The sequence below is a fragment of the Phodopus roborovskii genome, unplaced genomic scaffold (genome assembly GCF_943737965.1).
Source record: "Phodopus roborovskii unplaced genomic scaffold, PHOROB, whole genome shotgun sequence".
NCBI classification, from domain to species: domain Eukaryota; kingdom Metazoa; phylum Chordata; class Mammalia; order Rodentia; family Cricetidae; genus Phodopus; species Phodopus roborovskii.
Window position 1 is genome coordinate 11,078,862 of NW_026126416.1, and position 20,980 is coordinate 11,099,841.

Below are 20,980 nucleotides of genomic sequence, written 5' to 3' on the forward strand. Positions count from 1 at the left end.
TGGATGAGATTCTCAGCAGCATGAGCTCTGTGCCCACAGGAATGCAATAGGTGGCACACCCTTCTTGTCCTGTGTCCTTCCCTGTCATTTCCTTGTCCTGTTAGCCATATGGCCCTGTATCATTGCCCAGTTCAGCTGTTCACACCCAGATCTTTTTCTGGGGAACACTTCTAGGGCTCAGTAAACCTTGTGTCCCTCCCTCCCCCAACTTGTGTGTACTCTGCACTCTGCGCTGAAGGGCTCTTTCTGGAATCCTTCCAACCTCTCACCAGGCCAGTGCCTCTTTCTTCCTCCACACCTTGCAGCTTCCTTATATTTAGCTTCCTTGTATTTATCATGATAGCAATGCCTGGGGGCAGTCTCAAAGCAGCCCAAAGTCCTCTGAAGGCATTTAGAACAATAATTAGGAGGGTGGGAAGCTTTGTCTGGAGGGGCTCAGGTCAGCCCCTATGGGCAGAGCCTGAGATGGTGACCCATGTACAACAGTTATATTAGTGGAAGGCTATGGGTATAGAGCAAGAGAGGAACATTGGTCTCACCTGGAGGTCAGAGGTTGGTCTTTTTCACTCAGGGGCTGGGGCCGGTGGAACTTTCTGGGCAAGGCTGTTTTCTGTACAGGGGCTGTGTTATCCAGTCATTGCTCATAGCTGGGAAAGGTTCATTGGCTGGTAAGGTTCCCCAGGCCTCCCTGCGGATAGTTAGCCTTGTTTCATAAAAGGACACCCATTTTAGGAGACTTCAAAAGTTTGCCTGAGAACACACACATTTAGTACGTCATTTAGCCTCAACATGGCTGGCTAAAGCTGCCTCCTTAGTGAAACACCATCCTGTGGTGTCAGGGTCCTTTGCAGCTTCCAACCCCTTTTTTGGTCCTTTTTCCTTTCATGCATTCACCATCCAGGGCTCCATGAAGCCAGGGGCAGTGTGTGAAAGTAACTGAAGGGAAATGGCAAAATTAACCACGCCTCAGTTTACTCTTCTGCCTTATGGTTCTCCTGAAGATGTAGGATGCCCACTCTAAGATGCCCTCCCTGGCAGCTGCAGCCAATCCTTTTGTCAGTCCCAGCGTGATCACAGCTGTGGAAGGACATGTGAAGGCACTCATCCCTGGGCTTGCTTAGGACGGGAGGGAAGGATGTAGGCAGCTCAACATGTAATGAACATTCTTTCCCTCCACAACAGAATCTTCTGGAAATCCAGACCTACATCAGCATCCTGCAGCAGATCATTCAGACGGCTCCTCAAGTGTCCCTGGTTACTAGTGGGATGAAGGAGGTAAGAATTGGAGCCATGGCTGCAGGGAAAGCTGTGCAGCTCCTGGGGAGGCCATGCTTACATTTTTGTGGACCCAGTAGACCTTCTCAGAGGTTCAGGAGAAAGCACCGGGTCAGACTGCTAGAACCACAGTAAGTTAACCCCTACTTCTGAGTGATGTTCAGGCTTGAGGTTTATTCTTACATTGTTTGTTGCAACTGTAAATGCTGATAGAGTTGAGAGGACAGAAACTATATCCCTTAACATTACCTTAGGTATTTTCTCCTAGGGGCGTGGTCTGTTCTCTCTTGCATACTTTGTAAGTGTCGGCCAAGCTGGTGTTCAAAATGGTGTGCTGTAATTGTCTCTTTTCTATGGCCAATGATACAATAATAGCCTGGGCAAGCTAGAAAGAAAGGAGGATTGCTTTGACTTATGGTTCTGGAGATGTAGGGTCAAGGGGCTTTTGTCTAGTTCCAGGGTTTTTACTGGTAGTGCAGAGCACTACAAGGCAACAAGTCCAGTGTGTGTGTGTGTGTGTGTGTGTGTGTGTGTGTGTGTGTGTGTGTGTGTGTTTCCTTTGATTTCTCTCTTCTCATAAAGCTAGCAGGATTTGTCAAGGGAACTAGACCTATCCAACCCTCATTGCTCTCTAATGGCCCCTTCATTGTCTTAGTTCCCTTCTTTTGCTTTTGAGACAGTCTTGCTCTGTAATCCCAGCTGGCCTGGAACTTTTGCCTCAGCCTCCTGAGTGTTGGGATTATAGGAGTGTGCTTCCATCTTCTCAGTGCTCACAAATGGGAGTAAAATCCAGCATGAATGCACAGAGGGCACAGACCATATTTCTGTTGTACTAGGCCAGTGTTGCACTCCATCTGCTTATGAATGAGTTCCTGTTTCACATCCCTGTTGGTGCTAGCTATCTCAGCCACTGCTTTGGTTCTTGTTTTATTTCTCTGCTGGGTATGCAGTGCATCTGGTTGTGAGTGCTCCAGTAACTAATGATTTTAAACATCATTGTATGTGTTAATTTACTATTTATGGGTGTTCTCTGTATCCATCCACCTCTTTTGCCTGTTCCCAAAGTAGGGATGTGCAAAAGCCTGCTTTTGTTGCTATAATGCAATGCCACAGGCTGAATAGTTTATAAAGTACAGAAATTAGTTTCTCACAGTGTGGAGTCTGGGATATCCAAGTTCAAAGCTCCAGCTTCTGCTTAGGGGCTATCTCAGGCTACCTTGGTGGCAGTTGGAAAGGGTAAAAGGGACAAGTTCCTATTCCTTGAGATCAGAAGCAGGAGAAGCCACTCCTACAAGCTTGTTCACATAGGCTCAAGTCCACTTCTGAAGACAGAGAACCTTCACCTAGCTCTGTGTGGGATTCCTTTTTTAGTTAGTTCTCCAGCTGCTTGGCAGGAGAGTGGGCATCTTTGTACATGTAAACATAGACAGAGAGATGCAAATTAAAATGAAAATGTGGACTGGATGTGCAGCTCAGTAGTTGAGGGTGTGCTTGGAATGGTCAAGGTTGTGTTTTCCCTTGGCACCACATATAATGAAAGAAATAAAATGCTACCATGTTATTTCCCTGGTGGTTAGGGAAGGCTGACCAAAGCTTGGTAGGCTGATTGACCAGATTCCAATAGTGATTTTTGTTGTTTGCTTTGTTTTTCAAGGATGACCTAAGACAGTAATTCTCAGCCCTGGTGACTTTGCAGTTTCCTAGAAGTGTGCCCAAGCCATGCCCCAAACCAATGACTAGACTCCTCAGAGGAGAACTGTGCTCTTTGCAGCATTCAGAGGGCAGACAGACTGTAGAACCAGAGTGATAGGCTTGCTGTATGCTTAAGTATTTTAATTTTAACCTAATTATTTTAATTTTAACCTAATTATAAAATAAACAAACAAGGCTGAAAGACTCCCACCACCAATCCCCTTGATAATGGCAGTTGCACTCGTGAATTTACAAAGCCCCTCATTACATGCATAGGGTCTGTACAAGACTGTACTGGTCAACATAGTCATGGGTAGGGTGGAGCTCATGGGGTCTAACCTTTCCCTAAGAAGTATTGGCTGTTGATGGCAGTGGAGGGGGGTACTTATTGTCATCAGTGGTGTCCACCTATGCACTGGGAAGAGAGGCACAGGTTCAGAAAGTATCCTGTTCTTTGTGAATCTTAGTTCTGCACACTGGCTAGTTAGGTAGATAGACACTGGCTAGTTAGGTAGACACTTGCAGGTTTGTTTTATTGACTCTTTTTTTTTTTTTGTGGAAATTTGTGGAAGTCACCTTTGCACAAATGAACATTAATAGAGTTTGAACATGAAATGTCTCTTACAGCTTATGTGTTTGAATGCTTGGTCCTTAGTTGGTAGCTTTCTTTTAGGAACTGTTGTGGTTTGAATGTAATTGACCCCCATAGTCTCAAAGGGAGTGGCACTATTGGGAGATGTGACCTTATTGAAGTAGGTGTGGCCTTGTTAGAGGAAATGTGTCATTGTGGGGGCAGGTTTTGTAGTCTCCTATGCTCAAGCTACCCCCAGTAAGACAGACCACTTCCTATTGCCTATAAGTTGTAGGAATCTCAGCTACTTCTCCAGTACCATGCATGCCTGTCTGCACACTGCCATATCCTACTACAATGATAATGGATTGAACCTCTGAACTATAGGCCACCCCATTTAAATGTTTTCCTTTATAAGAGTTGCCATGGCCATGGTGTCTCTTCCCAGCAATAGAAACCCTAACTGAGACAGGAGCTTATGGAATCTTTAGGAGGTGGAGCCTATCTCAGGGAAGTGGGCCAGGTCTTAAGGGGTTCAGTCTGTGGTCAGTGGGCCCTTTTGCTGTGAGCCTGCGGCAGTACAGTACATTATGGTAGGAGGAGAAGGAGAGAAAGGGGCCTGGTACCCAGTATCTCTTTCACAGCTATAATGCTCACCATGTAACTTCTTCCCACTAGGGCTCCCTTCTAAAGGTCTTACCACTCTCCATGGCTTCCTAGGTTAGTGACCAAGGCTTCAACACATGAACCTTTGATATCCATCTGTAGCCCCTTATGAGGTGTTTGTGAGCAGGGGATGCCTTGAGTTGACCAGTCTTTGGGGGTGTGTCCTCTGTGCTGAAGGCAGCATTCCTGAACAGTCAGCCTTTGTGAATCGCTAAGTGGAGAGGCAAGTCAGGACAGATTGTGGACAGGTTGGAAGAGGGGGTTCCTTCCGGACTTTCACCCTTTGAGGCCAGATGATTACTGCCTGGTACTGTGGCATAACTCATGGCTCAGAGCACAAAATGATTTTCATCTTTATCAGCACAGAACCCAGAGCCAAATGAGCATGTGCATTCCAGTGTTTTCTTTTTGCAAAAGGGAAAATGGAGGCTTTGAAAGTCAAACGTCTGTCTGTCTAGCCAGTCCGTGGCACAAAGAGTTCTATACTTGGGTCTCCCGGTCTTTGTTGTCTGGGCTTTACTCTTGAGTAGTTAATGGTTCAGACAATGGTCACAGGAACCCTTAGTTCATGGCTCACAGCACTGGAGGCTGGGACTCCAAGATCTAGTTGCCAGCAGAGTGCCACATGGTGGTGGGTGAGAGGGTGAGCCTCCTGTTAACTCTTCCTATTCTCATAAGTTCTAGCTCCTAATGGAACTCCACATCCATGACCTCATCTGACCTTAATCACCTTCTAAAAGTTCCCACTCACCAATGTCTTGGCAAATGGGGCATTGGCCTGTGAACCTGGGGGATACAAAGAAGGGCACTACCCTTTCCTCTTTGTATTTCTTCATCGTACGAATCCGAGTCTGGTGTCCCCATGCAGGAGAAGCTGCTGACAGAACGGGAAGTGACTACCCTGCGGGGCCAGCTGGAGGAGGGCAAGGAGGCACTCACCCATCTGCAGGCACAGAAGGCTGAGCTGCAGACCCAGGTATGTTCCTCATCGCTATCAGGGTCTTCTACACATTTTACTGAAATGGAACATGTGGGCATAGGTATCCATTTCTGTGGTTGTTACAGACTCAACACACCTGTGTGCCCTGCACTGTTGCATTCTGAGCAGGTGACCAAACGCCTTGCTTTGCCCTTGGCTGAGGCTTCCCAGCATGTGTGTCATAGTACTTAGCTAGGAAGAGAGTCCTGGGGAAATGGAGATAGGGTCATATGAACGTCTAGCTTCATGGTAGTTCTCCTGTCTCTGCTGAGTCATACCCTTCCCTACCAAGGGCAACAACTCACATTCACTCAAGTCTGGGGACTCCTGTTTGTCTTCTCCTCATGGTCTGTCTCTCCTTTGGAACTGGCGATGATGGTCTAAGAAGAACGCTCACATAGTGGTAGGTAGGTGGGCTCTACCAGTGTTTGCTTCTCATTAGATATCTGTTAACAGGAGGCTCACATGTCTGTTTCTTTTACAGCTCATAGTCTTGATTCCTTCATGCTTTCTTTCTTGTTTCCATGCATATGGGCACAGTGATGGGGTATGCTGGGTTTAAATGCTGCACTTCCTACAGCTGGGTAACCACATGTCCCAAACCAATCAGTTGACATTTAGTAGGCAAGTACACCCAAGGAACAAGAGAGAGTAAGATCTAAAATTCTGACTATTAAACCTGGGACGTCTAGGTTGACACGGCACTCAGGCCCTGTCCTCTTGTCCATGGCATCAGGAAGAACTTGAGACTTTTCCTGGAGTCACATTTTTACCTCAATCTCTGATATCCTGTTTTCTATCCACACTGGGTCCCTCACAAAGCTCTCAATGTGTAGCATTCCCAGGGGCCACTGGAAAGCAGCCAGGGACAGTGGTTGTCCCTAGCTGAAGGTCACAGGGGGGAAATTAAGTCATAACCTTAAAATGCATTCTTCTTAGGATATAACCATGCACCAGGGATTAGATACTTTTTGGTGACTGTGATCTCCTCTGAGAACCTAATAGAGAAGGGAGGAGAGAAGGGGGGATAGAAGAGGGGAGGGGAGAAGGGAGAGACAAAGAAATGTTTATGTAGAGAACATGTGTGTTGTGCGTGTATATGAATGTGTGGGATGTATATATGGTATGTGTGGTGTATGCAGTATATGTGTATATAGAGTCTGTGTGTAATGTGTGAGTATGGGTGATGTGAATGTATTTGCTGCATAAGTGTGTAGAGTATATTGTAAAGTGTGTGTGATATGTATATTGCATATGTATGTAATGTGAAGGGTATATGTGGTATGTTTATGTGGCATGCTGTTTGAAGTCTATATATATGTTTATGTGAGATATGTGTTATCAGGTATATGTATGGCATGTGACTTTTATGTGAAGTGTGTGATATATCTATTTAGGTCATATGTACATGTATGTGGGATGTGTGCATTGTGTGTGTGCTTTACATGTGACTGAGGGAGTCATGGTTCTGGAAACTGGTTTTCAAACTGTTAGTTGCAACTCATTGGGTATAAGATTAATTCAGTAGAATTGACTGGCATAAAAGAAGAAGAAAGCAACAACATGGAACTCAGAATAAGAAGGAACAGAACATATGGGAGTTAAACGTGGAGAGTTTATTTTGGGAAACTTTTGTTTTAAATATATGTGTATATATTAGACTACATATGCATTTGCTCAAAAACACACATATAATGTGTCTTACAGTGTGAAATACATCACTTTCCATGGCCAGGGTGACAAAGTTGAAAACCACAGTTCTAGGTCCTAACAATATGAAAACCCTAACCTGATACAGAAAATTCTAGTTCTTGGGGCAAAATGAATGTTCTTCTTTCTTTGTGTACACATATGTTTTTGTTGATATGTATATGGAGTGTATAATGTATCTATATAGGGTGTATATGCATGCATGTGGAATGTATGTATTGTGCATGTGTGGTATGTATGACTCAGGTGCAGGCCTGTCATGGTCCTGGGAAAACCATGGTTTTCAAACTGTTAGGTATAGTTCATTGGGTGTGAAATAACAGGATTAGCCTGGGTTTCTGGAACAGGAGGTAGAAGTTTCAGGTCATGTCCTGTTCTCACCTTCTGCCATTCCTGAGACTTACAAGTTTATCTGTGTTGAAGGCTCTTCCTTCTAGGTCCTCTTCCCTCCCCCTAGACTTGGGTAGTCTGGTGAAGCTTGTGGACTCCTACTCAGAAAATATTGTTAAAGGCAAACGTGTATATTAATTGTTAAAAGCAAGCCAATTATATAAAGATAGTTGTCAAAAATAAATGATTTCATGCGTTATACACCTGTCCTTGGCTTGAGGCTGTTGAAGTAGCCTGAGGTGGAAGTGGGTTTCGTGGGTTTCAGATGGCCCACCCATCTGTTGCACACCCTGACCTAACACCTAGAGATTGTCTGCTGTGTCCTCTCACAGCAGACCCAGCTGCTCTGCAAAACGGCAAAGTGTAAAACAAGAAGTATGGCCTCCCTGGAGGCACACTGCTTTCACACTAAGGTAAAGTGGGCCAACATGAGCCCAAGACTGCAAGTGCCGTTTAGTCGTTCCTCATTATCCGAGGGGATTAGTCTTCACCTCCCCACAGACCCTGAAATTCATGCATGCACAAGTCTCTGAACTTGTGCATTAACCTGTGCACTTCTCCCCATGCTTTAATGGAACTCTAGAAACTTACAACACCCAACATAGTATGAATGGGATATAAGTAGTTTTATATTTTTATTATTTAGGGAATAATGACCAAAGTGGCTGTATATGTTCAGCAGAGACACAATTAAAATATATTCAATCTCCAATTTGTCAAGTCCATGGATGTGAACTCTTTGGGTATGAGGGGGTGACTGTATTCAGTGACAAAATGCAGCTGTGGGTCTAAGGAAACCCAGGTTTGCTGCCTTCACAAAGTTGCCACAACCCAGGCACATGAAGTGTCACTTGCATATGTTCTCACTGTTCTGTAAGTCAGACAGAGGGGCCAGCATACTTGCTCTCTCTGTTCTGAGTCCCTAGGAGGAAGTGAAGGAGTGGGTGCATCTGGGCCCCAGCTGGAGGACCTTAGGGGAGAACTTCTTGTTTCCAGTGTCATTCATCAGTCATGTTGTTGGTGACGTCACTTCTGCCCACCTGTCGTAGGGAGGAGCCTGTTTCCTTGCTGGCTTTGGCCATAGGGGCTGTGTGTTCCTTGGCCCAAGGCTGTACCATCTTCAAAGCCAGCAGCTGTACATACATACAGTCTAATTCCCTGGCTCCAACTTCACTTACCTGGCTCCTGCCTCTTGTATGGGCTTATGAGGTTAGGACTAATTTAAATACCTTACTTGTACAGGAAGATTAATTAAGATTCTTAACACGTATAAAGTCTGTTGCCATGTAGCATATTCATGGTTTAACATTAGAGGACAAAGTTCACAGAGACCATGATCTTGTCAAATTACCTCTAATTGAAAACAGTAGTTTCTGATAGTCACTGGGTGTAACAATAGACATCAAGTGTGTGTGTGTCATGAATTTGCAGGTTCCCAGGTGATGCTGATGGTCCTGCTTCAGGAACCATGTTTTGAGAACAACAGGTATAAATATGGGTCACCAGTCGAATCAAGGGTGTGGTGGGTGTGGGGGATGGGTTGGGGTAGATCAGAATGTTCCCTGATTGATCTTGTGAGTTCCAAGTCTGCTCCCTCTACAATGTCATTCAAAATGGTCATCTTTGGAGTTTTGTTGGTTTAAGAGCCTTTGTGATTCCACATGAGTAGCTGACTTCTAAGGGAGATTTGGTTGTGTAGCATTTTTAGCCACACCAAGGCTAGGACTAGGGACAGGGCAATTGGCAGGGCGGTAGCAGATGATTCCATCTCTGGTTAGGGTTTCTGATGCTTTCAGAATGTTCCATGGTTGGGGTCTTCAGGGTAAGGTTCCTGGTCCGGCAGCATCAGCATCATCTAGGAACTTGTCAGAAATGCAAACTCCTGTGTACATCCAGACCAGCTGTGGCCTGTTTTAATCCCTGTTTTAACAAGTCTTCCAGTCGATTCCACAGACATTGGAGAGACTCTAGATGTAGCATAAAAGAACAGAGCCCGAGATCAGAGCTGGGAGATCCTCCTTTAAGATGCCCAGGTCCTCTGGAGATGTCACTTCTTCAAGGCAGAGGAGGAATGACTGGCAATTCCATGTCTGGAGGGGACCAGAAAACAGTTTTATTGATTGCCCAAGCTGGATACACCCTGGCCTCTGTTTTTCATTAAGGTTCTCATCACCATCTAGTGGTGAGATTTGGAAGCCAGTGCTCAATCAGTGCAGAACTCAGTGTTTCTTCTCTTCCCTCAAACAAAGCAAAGCAAAGCAAAATAAAAACAAAACAAAACAAAGCAAAGCAAAGCAAAGCAAAGCAAAGCACCATTTATTTGCTGGTTTTGTATTGTGCACCTGTGTGTGCATGTGTGTGTGTTTGTTTGTGCGTGTGTGGAATTCAAAGGACAACTCTCAGAAGTTGATTATCTTTCTTATGGGTCCTGGGGCTCAAACTCAGGTTGTCAGGCTTGGTATCAAGCACCACTACCCACAAAGCCATCTTACTGGCTGTATTATTAATGCCATTGCTTTACATAAAGTAACCCATTTATTGTTAGATGTTTCATATAGTAATGCTTCTGTTGGTCTTTTAATTCCTTCTGTCCTCTGATGGCTGACTTGACTGTGACAGCAAAAGTGGTGTTGTAGATCCAGACACTGCCAGCCATTGTTTTCCCACAGTGCCAGATGCTCGTGGTCCATCTCTTCATCTTGATTTTGTCACAGAAGGAACAATACTGATTTCAATTTTCTTCACCATTTTTCTAGAGGGAGGCACCATAGCTGGTCCCTCCCTTACCAATAGTTGTGACCTTCTTGGTGTATTAAGTCATACCATTGTGATCTAAAGCTGATCCTTAAGATCCTATATTATAGGATCTATATTAAGGTGTAAGATCCTATATTATAAATATAGGTCTTACACCTGAGGATGTTCTGGTCCTCAGAGGGCTAGGGTTGGAGTTCACTGCACAGATGGGGCGTCTTGTCCAGCTCCTGCACAGGCACAAACTTCTCTGTGGCTTACCTCCCACCTGCCTTTCTCTCCCAGGCCTTAGACACAACCTGGCCACTTTTCTTTTTTTTGGATTCCTCCTGTGTCACTTGCTTTTTAGGAATACTTTCTGGAACTCTCTTTCATTTTTCATCGACAGGGACAGGCGCTTGAGGTGCAGCTGCTCATTCAGCGCTAGCCGTTGAATCGCGGCCTGATTCTGTGTCTTCTTCTCTGATAGCTGGGTTAGTGATGATTGGCTTCCAGCACACTGCAGAGAGAGAGAGAGAGAGAGAGAGAGAGAGAGAGAGAGAGAGAGAGAGAGAGAGAGAGAGAGAGAGGTGCATGCTAAGCTGCTCTCCTTAGTCACAGCCAAGCTTGTGAAAGTGAAGTGGGTTCTTTTAAAAATATTCTTTATTCTGATGCATAGTTTCTGTTACTGAGTTATAAAAACCACACTGGAATAGACGGGAATCTAGATTCATAAACAGATGTCACATCCTCGGACACCAGGGAAGCCGGATGTAGGAGTTGGATGAATCCTGTGGAGTATTAGTTGCCTGTTAAGGTTGGAAGGTGGCTTAGACATGTGGCATGGACATCATGCCACCTGAGGACACAGCGTACTTCTCCAAATGAACAACCAACCAGCAACTCTCTGCCACCAAGACAAAAATATCAAACCATCAAATCATAAACTATAAGAAGAGATCATACTTGTTCTGTAGGAAACTGTGGAGGTCTTTCCAAGTCTGTAACTTCATTCTTGTGACGATCCTTTGCTATTGGGCTTACAGAAATCTCAATGAAAAAAAAAACTCAAGGAAATCTCAGCATGTGGTCATACTGAGTCCTGTGTGTATTCTATGAGGAGAGCTGGCAATGTACCAGGGCCCTGGAGTGGACACACATATTTACTCTCTCCCCCCCTCTCTCTCTCTGTGTGTGTACACCTGCTGCCCACTCCTTACCTGTACCTGGGAGGATAATGGGATAGGGAGTCACAGTTTCTGGAAATGTCTCTCACCCTATACAGTTGGATTTGCCTCTTGCTGTAGAATTGGTGGGAAAGTCACTTCATTGGCATGCCTCAGTTGCCTCATCTGTAGCAAGGGAATAAAAGCAGCTCTTCCTTGATGGGGCTGTAACAAACTTGGTGAGTTGATCCATTACTAAGATAAGAATTTTCTTAAAACCAGAGTTCCCACTCTAGACAGGGAAGCCATACCCAAAGAGGACATGGGTTCTTTTCATACCTCAGTTTTGATTCTGTTCTTGATTGAGGAACATTTCAGACACATGCAAACGATGAACTAGCACGATCTCAAGCTTTGTGTCTCTGTCCCCGTGAAGCAGCTCTGAGGTTTAAGCCCTAGAAGGATCTTGAGATCCCCTTGTTTCTTGAAAGCATCTCCTGGTGTATGTGACCTCTGTGTATGGGCAAGAGCATTGGTTGCCCCAGCAGCTGGCAGGTGTGACTTGGCATTTGGCATTTAGGTGACTGTTAGATGGATATTGCTTCTGGAGGAGTAGAAACCTATGGTGATTGGCCTAAACAGGAAGTTGTAGTTTGAAATACTTAGATTTCTACAAGGTTGAAATTTCTACTATGTCCTGTAACCCTCTGTCCCAGCCTCCCCCAGTGTTTTATAACCACAGAAGACAACGAGGAAATCCAGTGAATTCACGGGGATGCCACCCTTCCCAATTGCTGATAGTATCTGTGTTGAGGCCCTCCCTGTGCCTCCTGCTGTGGGGGACAGTGTCTTAGTGTGTGTGTCTTTCTGACTGTTATGATTTGGAGTGTTCTGAGGACCAGTCCCCCCACCCCCACCCCAGTTTGTGTTTCCCAGATGTATTGTCAGGATCTGATTGAGGGTCTTTGTTTTGGAGGACAGCCTGTGAGAAGTGCCATTCCTACAGATGGTGTTAACTTCGATGACTTGGTTAAAGTGATTCACGCTGCATTCTCCATTGGAAGGGTCTCTTCAACCCTCAAAAGGACTGGTTATAACAGGAAGCTTAGGAACTTTGAGAGCAGGTGTGCAGCAGGGACCAGGAACCAGGAACTAAGGCACCGACTTACTGTCTCCTTCCTTCCTCTTTCTTCCCTTGACACAGGCTTCTACATCTCTGCTTATTTTCCCTCTTTGGTTTCAGTTCTCTGTCTGAAGACATGCCTCTCTCAGCTTCTCCATGTATATTACACAGGTCGCTGATTCAGAACAGCGTCTCACATGCCTTCAAAGTAGTCTGGAACCTGCCTCCACTCCACTCCACTGCTTTTGAGATGTCCCTTTCTGCAGCCCCAGGGGGGAAGGCACATGATGGGCTATTCTGAGTGGCTTCAACTCTGGTTCCAAGTTCTCTCTATTGCAGGGCGGAGGCAGGCAGATCCCAAGACCTTGCTTGTCAGATAGCCTCACCAAAAGGATGAGTTCCTAGTTGAGTGAGATATTTTTCAAGATAATAATGTAATGAATGATGGAGGAAGATACCTGCTGTCCTGTCCTGACCTCAGCTTATGGGTCTACATACTCAGTACATACCCACATACTCAGTACATACCACATACTCAGTACATACACTGCACTTTCTACCACACTTCCACACATATACACATACAACATACATACTCCTACATATACACACCACACACATTACACACATCATAATTACACATATATTCCATATATTCATATACACACACAACACACACATATAGACACATGTACATATTCCTCACATACACACCCATACACATATACAAATGTCACACACACATTAGTACATCACACACATATCACACATCCTCACACCGCACATATATATACATACCCATACCTTACAACACCACACATGATATATATATATATATATATATATATATATACATATATATATATATATATATATATATATATATATATATACCCTTCCTGCACCACACATGCACATTCATAGAAGGGTTCAATCCATGTACCTGCACCTTTATCCATCCATCTTTCTGATGGATATTTTCCTAACTACCTTTGTATGCCAAATTTTCAAACATTACTACTGGTGGAAGAGTCCAGTTGTCTTAGCGATGATTGTCATCAGGCTATCCAGTGTGCACACTTAGGCTTGAATGCAGGAAGCACTGTGAAGTGCAAAAAGCCTGGAGTTGGATGTAGATGTCTGTCTCTGTAACTTCAGGCATGATTCATGGACCATGACCTTCAGCATCCCATGGGTGCTGGTCAGAGATGTAGTTTGCTAGCTCCACCCCTAGAGTCAGCATCTCTGTATTCCCATGCCTGACAACACTAATGCATGGAGCAGTTTGAGAAGTGTTGCTCTTGGCAGAAGCAGTAGTTTTGTTATATATCTTTTAAAGGCCCATTCATGCCAAATCCTTTTCTTCTTGAGATGAGATTTTTAAGAGTCTTATTGCCTATAGTAAGCTTGTCACTAAGTTCATATACAGGCTGTTCACACTCCCAGAATCTCTTGAAAGTAAAATAAAATAACCTTCTTCTATATCCCCACCACATCTTTAAAAACTCAATTTAAATTTGTATGGTGTGTGTGTGTGTGTGTTATGCATATGCCTGTGGGTATGCACAGAGAAGCCAGAAAAATATGTGAAGTATCTTTGTCCACCACTCTTGACCTTATTCTTTGAGACAGGGTCTCCCACTGGACCTGAAGCTGCACTTCAAGTATGCTGGCTAACCAGCAAGCTCCCAGGATCTTCTTGTATCTTAACCCCTTGACATTGAACTTACTAGTATGAGAGGCTATGTCTGGCTTTTGCATGGATGCTGGAGATTTAAACTCAGGTCCTCTTGCTTGCTCAGCAAGCACTTATACTCACTGAGCCATCTTGCCAGTTCCCACATTAACTTTTATCTGTCTTGGAGATACAATGTGGTGAGTTTCATGTGGTTTGTGTTTGCCCATAGACAACATCCCTTGAACAAGCTATTAAACATGCTCATGAATGTTACGATGACGAGATACAGCTTTACAACGAACAGATAGAAAGCCTACGGAAGGAGATAGAGGAGGCCGAGCGGTCTCTGGAGAGGTCGTCCTATGACTGCAGGCAGCTGGCTGTGGCCCAGCAGACCCTGAGGAATGAACTAGACCGGTATCATCGGATCATTGAGATTGAAGGAAACAGGTATGGTCATGTATCCGTATGCCTGGCTACATCTCCATTCTACAAATCTTTGCCAAGAGCCCACTATGTGCTAGGCACAGTTGGAAGGATTGGTGATGTGGTGGGCAAGGAAACTCAACCACCCCTGACTTGAAGATGGATGACTCTGTAGCAGAGGGAATGTGACAGAACACTGGAGGAGATTTGGGCAGGGAGAGTGGGAGGGGTGGTGGGGATGGTGGCATGCATGCCTGCTATTTCAGGTCTGTTGGCCAGAAACAGCCTCTTTTAGGGGGCTGCTTTGTGCCCCCTGGGAAGGGATGGTCTAACAAGTTTGTGCCTCTTCATTGCAAGGCACTGAGGAGTGGCTAGAGCTGCTGCTATTGCTGATAATGCTACCCTTGTGATTACTGTCTGGACGACCAATGCAGGACTCCTCCATAGAACTGTGATAACCCTGCTCTCTGCTGGAAATTTCCTTCTCTCTCTTGGCTGTGTGGATAGCTGTCTACAGATAAGCTTCAGAGAGTAGGCCAGGCATGGACTTGTGGCTCTTCAGCATCAGTCCTCCCACGTTTTTGGATTTAGATTGAAGGAGACTCGAAGTCCTTTCCCAAGAGCCCCACAGCAGAGTTCCTTCTGCTCCCCATGCTCTAGCTTGGCTGTGTGTGCCTGGCACAAGCACTTAGCAGGAAAGGCAAGGTTTTGTCTGTTCTCTCTCTAGCAAGAGCCATGTGTCGTGGGGCAGCTCCATGTTTTACTTCTGTATCTGTGGACGCTTATCACACAGGTGAAAAGAACTCAAGAACTGCGCTTAGTGTCCTTTTGAGCTTTTGTGTTAGGGAAAAGGCATCCCAAAAAGTTATTGGTGTACTCCTTTGGTTGGCTTGTTAGTATCACTTTTGGACTATATTAGAAAGAAGATAAAAATGTTACAGAATGGAATAAGCAATTACTGAGCAGTCTACCTAGATCTAGTAATTTCTTACATCTTCTCCCAATTTCTTTAAACAGTTTTATATTTGCATATTATATATTATTTAAAAATGTTATGTATTATTTGTCCTATTATTTTATGTCATATATCCTATGTATTATGTCCTATATATCACATATATATATGCATATTATATATATACATAAACACACATATATATATATGTGATACAATGTCCTAAATATATATGTATCTTGTAGATTGTGCATCCTCTATAGGATGTCTTATTTGTCCTAAATATCTCAGCTTGGATTGGCTGTTCTTTAATTAAAAAATGAAAGCCACAGACTCCATCTGATGAAGAAATGGTGCTTAGATTCTAAGTAGTCACTGGACAGTGCCCTTGGCCTTTTCATGTGTATGACCGGAGCTGAAAGAAACAAGGGTGTCTTTGGTGTCCATGTCTATGTGGTTAACAGTTTGTGATTGGCAATTCATGCACACTTCATCTAGAGAAAGCTTTCTCTCTCTCTTTGTATTTTCCATTTTTACTCAAGATGTGAGACTTGATCTTGTTCCTCACTTTGTTTGTTCTGATGACTTAAAGATGGTGCCACATTCTTTCTGGTTCTCCTGACAGGTTGAGCTCTGCTTTCCTCGAGACCCCCATCTCTCTGATCACCCCCAGCCATGGGGCCTCTCTCAGCCTTGGATCCAGTGTGAAAGGTAATGCGCCTCAAACCTGGCCTCCGACTTCCAACCCTGGCTTCCTTTGCTTTCGTCTTCTGTCTAGGCAAAACCAAGTGATTTTCATCTTGCTTGGTGTCCATGCTTCTTTCCAACATGTCTAGAAATTCTATGTGCACTTGTGTGTGTGCAGGTGCACATGGCTGTGCATGCATATTGTTCCTTAGGTTACACTCACTCTGTTTTGTTTTGATTTTTTTTTTTTTTTTTTTTTGTGATAGGGTCTCTCTAAGTAGCTCTGGCTGACCTGGAACTTGCAATGAAGAGCAGGTTGGCCTCAAACTCTATGGAGATCTGCTTGCCTCTGCCTTCTGAGTGCTGGAATCAGTGGTACACACCATCTTTCTTTATTTGGATATTGTCTTTTATTGGCCTGAAACTTGCCTACTAAACAATCTGCCCACCCCTCAGCCTCCTGCCTCTGTCTCCTAACACTGGATCATACTTTTTTTTTTCTCCTCTCATGGGTTCTGGGAATTGAACTCAGGTCCTCATGCACATGCAACAAGTCTTTTATAGACTGAGCTACTTCCCTAGCCCAGAAATTACTTTTATGTGAGGGAGATTGCCTTCCCTGTCCCTTTGATCTGCTCCCTTGAATAGAATATGTACCTGAGTCAAGAAGTTATAAAGAGAAAAGTTTGTGGGGATAGCCCACCCAGGAATGCCAGACATTAACTTCGGAAGGAATACAGATACATATCCATTTCTGAATTTGATAGCATTTATCCTTTCAGCTCCAAATGAAGGGAATGGCAATCAAGGGATCATCACAATTAGGTTGGGACACACTGTAGGTAGATGCTGTCTCCAAATCTGAAGCCACCTGCGCCTGACATAGGTCCCGCAGCCTTGCCATGTGCTTCTTTTGAGAGAGTTAGTGAGATGGCTGTGTGGAGTGAGTTCCCACTGTGCATTCCGGATCCAGGTGCCCTGCCGTGAGTTCAGCAGGGGGATGGAACTGAGTTGTTCCTGCTTGGTGTCATGGTACAGTACCATGTGTCCCTGTTATTCCAGCTGAGGTGAACTGTGAGTGCCAGGAAAAGGGGCACTTTTCCTTTCCTTTGGGGAATCCAGAGGGATCATACGACTCATGCAGTGTGTCCCAGCTGGTTGAGCTGGGACCTCAACACGAATGAGAGATCTGTGGCTCTTTCCCCTAGTGCTGGCCATTCACGGTCAGTACAGTTGTCATGTTTTCCAGTGAGTGTCATCATTCCCTCTCATTGACACATGTGTTGGCTTACTGCCTGTGTGGTTTTCCTTAGATCTCACCAGGGCTGCGCAGGACATCACAGCAGCCAAACCAAGACAAAAGGTCCTCCCCAAGAGCCTTCCAAAAAGAAAGGAGATTATAGCTCAAGACAAAGTGGATGAAACTCTGGAAGATGCACAATTGAAAACTCTGCAAGAGCCACACCCAGTGCATGTGGAACTTACAGCGGACAGTGGCTCTCAGCTGGGACCAGGGGGTGGACATGAAGTAAATCCAATTCAAGCAGGGGGTCCCGAGGATGTGCCAGATGGAGGCCAGATAAGCAAAGCCTTTGGGAAGCTATGTAAAGTAGTCAAAGAGAGAATGAGTGGCCCCAAAGAGCCGGTGCCAGAGCCACCTGCTGACCTCTTCACCAAAGGACGGCATATACTGGTCACAGGGGATGCCAGTTTTGTGGACCCTGAGTTCTGCTCCTCCTCCATCCCAGCTAGGGGTGGGGTGGTGGTTTCCATCCAGGAAGACTCTATGCATCATGATGGCCATGTGGAGCCCTCACCTGGGCAGCCCATGCCACCTGTGGAGAATGGACATGGGGTTCCCCAGGGCAGGGAAGGTGACCACTCAAACCATCAACAGATTAAAGATAAGAATGGGGCAGGGACCAAGGAACCAAAAGACCTGGAACAAAAAGATGATGATGGCCAAAAGGAAGATGAGGGGCCCAGGAGACCCTGTCCTGTGATCATACCTGGTCCTGATGGACCATCTACATCCCAATCACAGACATCTGGGTCCAATCAGGATGGACCAGAGGGGCCTGGGAATAAGAGCAGTAGCCTGCTGGCAAAAAGCCCTTCTAAGGCTTTAGCTTTTAAGAAGGTAGAGGTGGTGGAGTCGATTGAGAAGATTTCAACAGAGAGTATTCAGACATACGAAGAAACCTCTGTCATTGTGGAGACTGTCATTGGGAAGACAAAGGCCAACAAGAAACTGGGAGAGAAGGGCTCTTAAAATATCTGGGGCCAATGTAGGTGAAGTGCCTTGAGATGGGTTCCTGTTTGGATTAGATCATAGTTGACCTGTCTGGCATTGCCAGCAACCTTTATTAAAATGCTTTTTTTTGCTTGCACCATGTTCCTTGTCTAATTAATAGGGCCTTGGGTCAGCCATGCAGAGAACAAGGATGCTCTCTTAATGGTTGCCACCCTCCCTCTTTTGGGAAGGGACATGCTCTTTCAGCATGCTTCATTATTTGTTTGGTTTTGGGACAGGGTCTGTGCAGCACTATCTGTCCTTGAGCTTTTGATCCTCCTGCCTCAGCCTCCTAAGTGTGAGGATTAGAGGCATTGTCCACCATACTGGACCCAGCATACTGCATATAGATTCATTAGGTCTTAAATAGTGTCTGGGTTTCACACAGAAACAAAGAAACAAAACCAAAAAACCAAAAACCAAAACAAACAAACAAACAAACAAACAAAAATAAAAGTAGTTGATGACAATGGTTCATTTAATTCATTCCAGGCACAAGTGTTTGTTCATGCAGCTCAGGATTTTTTTAGACGTGAATTGATGAGAAATTATAAGTTTGGGGTCCCTCAAAAACCAGTCCTGAAGTAAATGTGTATGCATTTGAGTGCATGAGCATGTGTGTGAAGGTTCATGTGTGTGCAGTTTGCATATGCATGTGCTTGGGTATGTATGCATGTATGTATGTATGTCTGTGGAGACTAGAGGACAATGTTGTTGGTGTTCAGGTGCTGTCTACCTTGTTTTAGACAAGGCCTCTCAGGGTTGGAGTTTACCAGTCAGTCTAGCCTGTCTGGGCAGCAAACCCCAGGGATCCTCCTGTCCCTGCTGTCCCAGTGTACACATGCTCTCTATGTAGTCTCTGGGTGATTGAACCGAGGCTGCACTTGCAAAACTGAGTCATTCTCAAAGCCCTCACCCACCAAGCAAACATTTGAATGTAGAGAGTTTCTTTGTAATATGACCTCAGAAAGATCCAGATGGGAAGTGGAAAGGGAGTCAAGCCACCTAGGCAGCCAATAGGAAGGGTGCTGTTCTGTTACCAGGCAGAGCCAGCCGAGCTGAATATCACTGAGGAAGTTTGGAGGCAAGATTAGAGCATGTGTCTGAGTTAGCCTGGGTATAATGGTATTGACTGACAAACTGCTGTCAGTTAGTGGGAGGTGGCCCCTCCAAGTGTTAACTTTGGAGGCCAAGGATGTCCTCAGAAAAAGAGGTACATGTGGTTTTTGGAAGTCAATCACAGGAATACATGGAAATGTCAAGGCTAAAGAGAATATAGGCAGAACAATGAAGCTGTGTGCCACGGTGTATGCAACAAGTGTTCTTTTGTGTAAGATGCTTAAAACTTTTTTTCACCTAAGAAGTAGTTTTCTGTCATGTTTCCAAAGCAAACTTGCATGCTACTTTGCAAATGCTGGTTTAGAAGTTAGTGAAGCAGGGCTGGGGAGGAGTTATGCAAGCCTGAGGACCTGAGATCCACAGCATCATGTAAGAAGCTGGAAACAGGGGAGCACTCCTGTAATCCCAGGGCTGGGAAGGTGTGTGGGGGTGGATGCAGCCTGAGATCTGGGGCTCCTTAGCCAGTCAGTCTAGACAGGTGGTGAGCTCTAGGTTCAGTGAGAGACCCTGTCTCCAGATATGGTAGAGAAGCAACTGAAGAGCTCACCCGCTTTCTACTATACCCCCATGCATGCATGTACACCAACACAAGTGCATACACACATGAATACATGCACACACACATGTAAGAAGATAGTGAATTAGTCCAACAGAAACTTATTGACTAAATTCTACATGCCAGACACTGTAAGGGGAAAAATTTTCAGATTTGTTATGATTTTCAAGTAATAGCATAGCCCTGTCACATTTGAGCATGTGAAGTCTCTCTCTCTCTCTCTCTCACTCTCTCTCACTCACACACACACACACACACCACACATACACACCCATCACAGCACACACACACACACACACACACCACATGCATACACACACACTATACATACACAGCTACCCACTACACATGCACACTCACCCACCACACCACCACACCTACACACACACTGCGCATACACACACCATACCTACACACACACACACCCAGCACAATACACACATACCACACACACCACATATACACACCCACCACAGTAAACACACACACACACACACACGCATGTACACATGCACACACACAAATTCTATAAAATAGCAATTATATCAGCCATGGAAGTTTACAAAAAAATGTGTGTATGTGGCTAGGTGTTGAACCCAAGACCTTATACCTGGCTAAATATACCCTCAGCCCACAGAAATTTCTAAGCTACCCATATATATCTAGTATTCTATTAACAGCCTTGAAGTAGGCTTTAACTTACAATGATTAGAAAGTTGTTTTTTGACATGGATGCTCCAAAATACACGCGGGACCAAGTAAATGTGCCGAAGTGGATTGTTGTGTTGGTCTAAAAAGGGGAAACAAGCGCCTGGCAGGACAGTCGCACACTGTGTGAGAAAAGTACCAGTGTCACAAATGCCATTGTGGCACTGCTTTGCTAGGAACAACAGAAGACGAAAGTGTCGCCTTTCATCCCGAGGCAAAGCCTTACACAGTCTTGTTCCGAATTCATTCGAGG

The 20,980-nt window shown here is 44.9% G+C and overlaps 1 protein-coding gene across 1 annotated transcript in view; it reads left to right on the forward strand.

The window, feature by feature from the left end:
- Positions 1-18,327, forward strand: part of Bfsp1 (beaded filament structural protein 1) — a 34,686-nt gene extending 16,359 nt beyond the window's left edge. The window contains exons 4-8 of the mRNA XM_051183268.1: positions 1,183-1,275; positions 5,055-5,180; positions 14,213-14,433; positions 15,990-16,075; positions 17,365-18,327. Of these exons, the coding sequence (XP_051039225.1) occupies positions 1,183-1,275; positions 5,055-5,180; positions 14,213-14,433; positions 15,990-16,075; positions 17,365-18,323 (1,485 nt within the window). The 3' untranslated portion in view covers positions 18,324-18,327. The remainder of the gene's footprint in view (positions 1-1,182; positions 1,276-5,054; positions 5,181-14,212; positions 14,434-15,989; positions 16,076-17,364) is intronic.
- Positions 18,328-20,980: the final 2,653 nt, after the last annotated feature.